We start from the raw sequence: 6000 nt of genomic DNA, 5'->3' as shown, positions 1-6000 counted from the left end.
AAAATGGTACTTATATTTGTCACGGAGAAAATCAAAAGGCTTCTTTTAGTTTATATAGTTTTTTTTTTTAAAAAAATGTGCTTTCTGTTTTGTCTGTACGCTCTGTTATTTTTGTTTGTTTGTTACCTGATTTTTTGTTTGTTTAGTTTTTGTGTAACTGCCTTTTTATGCTTTTTTATTATATAAAATTCTTAGTGAAATGTTAGTAATGTTTGAATATGTATGAAGTGTTGTTTCTTAACTAAATGTGCTTGATATGAAGTAAAGAGAATAGCAGAGCAGTGACCACAAGGTCAGCAGAGAATGTAAAAGAGGTAGTGGTGGTTAGTTTTTTAAGGTAATAGTAAAGTTTGTTGGTTGGATGGTTCTCTCCTGTCTAATTGGTTCTTAAACTTTCTGTTTTGGATGTACAAGGCTGGTTCATTCGTGCATGTCTTTCTATCTATTGGTTATTTTTTATCCCACTCTTCCCCAAGAAATTTAGCAGGCCATAAAGGGTCTTTTACTGATTCCATAGAAAATCATTGTCTTTGTGATGATACCAAGTGATATGAAAATTCTGTTAGTGATGTTTGGACTGTGATTGTCTATTTGCATATGCAGATCATGAGATGATAAATGTGCAGGCGTGAGCAGTCTTCAATTGTTCTAAAAGCAGGTGTTTAGGTGGTAGAATTCTTTGACACTCCATTTACTTCCCAAAGGCTAGCTGTTTTCTAATTTAGTTGTTGAAACAGAGAGAAACATAATGCTTGGTGTGACCCTGATGCATTTTCTATTTATGTTACTTCATTTCAAATGTTCAAAAGCTGCTGAATCTGTGGGTGCTCAGGAAGTCTTCTGGGCCAATTAATATTCACGCCCTCCCTTATTCTACAAGCAGTGAGAAATCTCAGAACAGCACTACAGGCTTGGGATGAGAGGGCACTTGAAACACTTATGGTTTCTTCATTGTAATATTTGTTTTATTTACAAATATACAAGCAGATATATTTGAAGGATGTTTGGTTAGCACTGAACATGTATAGAAGATAATGCAGAAGTTTGTGCAAGAAGCAATAGGAACTAGAAACAGGAAACAAATCCAAGTAATCTTGTACAAGTACTTAGAGGGCCCCAGACTTCTGAACTTCAGCTGATTAGAACCAAACTTGAGTTCTTTCTTTCTTTCTTTCTTTCTTTCTTTCTTTCTTTCTTTCTTTCTTTCTCTTTCCTCCCTCCTTCTCATTCTCCCTGCAAACTAGCTTCAAATTGTTTCTCTATCCCCACCCATCCCCACTAGCTTTCCTATATCAGATCATTTTTAAGATCTCAGAAATGAAAGCACCAGTGCTCATCGATCCCTACACATTTTGACATGGTGGAGACTAAAAAGAATGGCACTACATTGATCAAACATGAGAGGTGCAAAAGGGCCCCGACAAACTGATTCCATGAATTGCGGCTTGATTTCTGGGATAGTGAGGAGTTATGTCCCTAGTGCAGAAAGGGCTGTTCTTGCCATTCTCAGACTCTCTCTGCACCTGGGCCTCAACCCATAGTATCTATTGATACAGGTTAGTTGGCTCTTCTAATATACATAAGACCATACAATTGTGTTACTTCTTTGATTCATAACTATCTCCAAGGTTATTCTATTCTGGGTCTCTCATCTCCCTTTCTGGCATGTCCAGCTGTGAGGCCAAGATAACTCTGTCTCTGCATGCAGAGACATTCTCTACAATCTTCTTGGTGAAACCCAGCAACTGTTCCCCTATATTTCTGCCTATTCCTGTGAGAGTAATACACAGGAAACAGGAGATTATGTAACTGGATCCAACCCATAGACTACAGCTTCATTGGCTCACAAGCAAACTTTAAATATTACATTTGGAAAGGAAAAGATTGATGCCTAAAAATTCAAATGCCCATGCTGGGATGTTTAGGACTTTCAAGGGAAACAGATCAGCATCCCTGAGAGTAGCACAGCTGATCTTAGAGCCAAGCTCCAGGTGACGACTTACACTTGCCTGGCAAGTGAAGAGACTCACGTGTATTCCTCCCTGTTCACTTGCCATTCACTTGCCCTCCACTTGTAGCTTGACTCTGACTAACTGGATCTATGCCATAGTAACATTAAGACTTGACTACTGTGATGCACTGTACATAAGTCTCCCCTCTAAGATAACCATAGGCTACAGTTGGTGCAGAATGCTGTAGCTCAGCTTCAGGAGCTAAGAGGAGCTCCTGAATTATTCTCATTGGCTACCTATGAGTTACTAGGCTCAGTTCAAGGCATTGGCTATCACATACAAAGCTCTTCATGGCCTTGGTCCATCATATCTACAGGACGACCTCTCTCCCTATGTTCTGTCGTGGCAGCTTTGCTCATCTGAACAGGGCCTCCTGAAGGTACCGTCTTGGACATGAGTAAAGTCAATAATTGACTCGTATATTCTCTGTGGTGACCACAACTTTATGAAATGGTCTACCAGAAGAGGTTAGGAAAGTTCCCGCTCTCCTGGCTTTCCACAAACTATGCAAAACTGAATTATTCAAAAGGGCTTTTTATTCAGATAGGAAGGCTATAATATAAGGAAGTGGTCTCAAACAGATGCATTAGTAAAAGGGCAGGGAGTGACTATAGACTTTACTAATTGTTCCTGTAAGTATGATACTACTGTGTAGTTCATATGTTGTTTAATACATCAGTCTTAGAATTGCTTATGCCGTGTTTCAGCATTTGTTCAGTTCTGTATTGGTTTTCTGCTGGCTTTATTTTTTTTCCAAAGTTGCACCTATATACCCTATTACATTGTTTATTGAAATGTCTTTGAAATTGACTGTATTGACTCACACAGTAATCCATCTTGAGTCTTCATGAGAAGGGTGGACTATAAATAACAAATAAGTAAAATACATAAATGAATCTCCTCTCTTTGGGAAATAGGCCTAAAATGAACTGGATCGGGGCTTTGACTCCAGTTTTTGTTTTGTTTTTGTAGCAAGCTCAGTAGGTGCGGTAGCATAGTGGTTAAGTGGATGGGCTCTGAGTCAGAATGCTGCTGGTTTGACTGTCACTCCTGCCATGAACTCTACAGATGCCCTTGGGTAAGCCACTCCTCTCAGCCTCAGCTGTATTGTGGGGATAATGATAACACTGATTTTGCTCACCACTCTGAGTTGGGCACTAATCTGTCCAGAAAGGTGGTATATAAGCATGTTGTCATTGTTGCTATAACACTTCAGATGTATAGAAAATAATGCAGAAGCTTGTGTCATTTTGAAGACATTGTTCCCTGGGTCCAGATTCATGACATGGCTCTAGAAACTCCAGTGAGTGTTCTGCACATTGTCAGGGATACTAAACTGCCTAAATACAGAAAAAAATTGTGAATGATCATGAGTGAATCTGGGTTCTGGCACTGAAAACAGATTGTGAAGTTGAGCACCACTGGTCCAAATTATGTCCCAAGTTGTTTGAGTCTTCGCTAAGGATGTCCATTTGCTTTTTCTCTTGTTTCTCTTATTTTAGGAAGCCTCTCGAGTTCTGATTTGTATGGTGCTGCTCTAGCAGAACATGCTTAATTTTTTAATCAGTACTTTTTAATAACATTGTTTCAAGAGGAGCAGGGTGGTGGACTTTTTTCTATTAAGGATCCATTTCAGTGCCTTTAACTGGTTCATTTGCTTTGGTACTTGAAGAATGCAGTTGAAGAATAAGGTTACCCTTCAAACTGATTCTTCATTGGTTTAATGGGGAAAGCATTAACTGTCCCTTCTTCGTTGATTCATTGGGCAGCCATCAAAATTCGGTTCATGAGAATGACGGAAGGAGTACCGTTTGATCTTCCCTTTGACAAGGAATTGGGGTCAAGGTGGGCGCTGCAGAGCAAAGTCGTAGCACAGCCCCCTTCCCCTGTGGGGAACAGCGCGAGTTCATGTCTTCGGAACCAAACACCATTGAGTTTGGGCTATTGGCGTGCTTGGCGCAATACAGCGCTGTTCCCAGAAGACTTAAGAGTCTGCCCGTCCGAGGGGATCCGATTTCGGCACCCATATGAGGAATGAGCGCTGTGTGCCCGGTAAGATCCTTCGGGAGAAGATAACAGGTGGATCTCGTGGCTGTTCTTTAAAGAGCAGAGAAGCCCCAGGAAAGGCGCGGAGAGTCAGTCCGGCGCCAGCCAAGCTCCGGCGGGGGAAACCAGAGGGAGATGCTGCCGCCCCCTCCCCCGAGCCGGTCCATCGCTCCCTCAGCGTCGACGAGACGCTCCGGCTTCCTCCAGCCCGGCAGTCCTCCTCGCCTAGCCGTCCTTTCCCTTCGCCGGCGGTTACCTCAGCCCGCATCTCTGCGTAATGACGCGCAGGGAGAGCCGGCAAGGCTGGGGAGGCGGGCGGGCGAGAGAGAGAGAGAGAGAAGGAGGTGGGCAGATAGCACGAGTGGGAGGCGGAGAGGAGCCGACCGAGCATTTAAAGCGACAGCCAAGCCTCCCCTTCGCCCAGTGCTGAGCCGCGGGAGGAAAGGGATCGCGGCCGGCGGGAGCGTCGACGGCAGCCGGAGCAGCAGCTGAACCTCCCCGCCTCGCCTCACCTCACCTCTTCCCGCTCCTCCGGGGAATCCTCGCAGCGGGGAGGCGCCCCGGGACCCCTGGCTGGACTGAGCGGCGGCTGCCTCCTCCTCCTCCTCTTCCTCCTCCTCCTCTTCCTCAGCATGCTCCAGCCGGGGAGGCTCGTCCAGCTGCTGACTTTGATGAAGTTGCCCTGGTGCCTGCTGGAGTTTCTGCTTTCGGCAGTGGCGCAGGGCCAGGAGATGTACGCCCCGCATTCCATCCGCCTGGAGGGGGACATCACCTTAGGGGGGCTTTTCCCCGTCCACGCCAAGGGACCCACGGGCGTGCCTTGCGGGGACATCAAGAAGGAGAACGGCATACACCGCCTAGAAGCCATGCTGTACGCCCTGGACCAGATCAACAGCGACCCCGAGCTCTTGCCCAACGTCACCTTAGGGGCGCGGATCTTGGACACCTGCTCCAGGGACACCTACGCGCTGGAACAGTCGCTCACCTTCGTCCAAGCTCTCATTCAGAAGGACACTTCCGACGTGCGGTGCACCAATGGGGAGCCACCGGTGTTTGTCAAGCCGGAGAAAGTGGTGGGAGTGATTGGGGCGTCTGGAAGTTCCGTGTCCATTATGGTGGCCAACATCTTGAGGCTCTTCCAGGTAGGGGGCTCAACGGCTTCAGCATCAGGTTGTTGGGAGGGGATCTGGGAGTAGAGATGGCTGGATCCTTTGCATGTGTGCGCCGCTGCAGGCGCTTGCATGCATAGATGAGAAGAGAGAGACACACACGCACATGTATACGGTATATAATGTATATGCATTGACATGAAAACAAACCAACTGTACTGTAAGGTGCTATAATTTTGCAAACGATATGACCCGATACGATTATTATATGTCATGCATTATCGTCCGAGCATATATGAAAACATTATATAATACAAAGTACATACCCTACCTTCTACATCCCTCTCTTCGAGGTAAAATCAGGCAGATTCCCCGAGCTGCAAAGCCAAGTCAATTCCTACCCCCACCTCCACACACACGTTTTCCCAGGTCTGTTTCCCATCTTCCCTTTTCCAAACCCACCCATCCCATCTTGTTCGCTCTCCGTTCCTAGTTCTCCCTTCTCTTCCCTTTTCAGGCTCCCTGCACATGCACGGAATTTTCTCTGCATTCTCCACGCCTGGCACTTTCTGGATTTATTATCCCATTTGCAAGAAGCAATCTGTGAATCAAGGGGTGGGGGAGGGCACAAGGTGATGATTTAAATGGATTTTGCATTAGAGGGAAATATGGCTCGCGGATAGGCAACAGGGGGCACTGCCAGGGTTTGGTTTCCACCATGAAATATTCAAGGTTGGATTTTTTCCCTCTCATGAAGGCGCACAGATTACATACCGCAACTCGTCTCTGATCAGTTTAGGGTTAGTTACCTGGCAGCTGGAGTGCGTGCTGTT

General features: G+C 45.6%; 1 protein-coding gene across 1 annotated transcript in view; it reads left to right on the top strand.

Annotated features, from left to right (window-relative positions):
- Positions 1-4690: 4690 nt before the first annotated feature.
- GRM7 (glutamate metabotropic receptor 7) overlaps positions 4691-6000 on the top strand; it is a 703043-nt gene continuing 701733 nt past the window's right edge. Inside the window, exon 1 of the mRNA XM_054978478.1 lies at positions 4691-5200. Coding sequence (XP_054834453.1) covers positions 4691-5200 — 510 coding nt within the window. The remainder of the gene's footprint in view (positions 5201-6000) is intronic.

Source organism: Eublepharis macularius, chromosome 4 (assembly GCF_028583425.1).
Source record: "Eublepharis macularius isolate TG4126 chromosome 4, MPM_Emac_v1.0, whole genome shotgun sequence".
Taxonomy (NCBI): Eukaryota; Metazoa; Chordata; class Lepidosauria; order Squamata; family Eublepharidae; genus Eublepharis; species Eublepharis macularius.
This window is presented reverse-complemented; position numbering and strand designations above follow the sequence as displayed.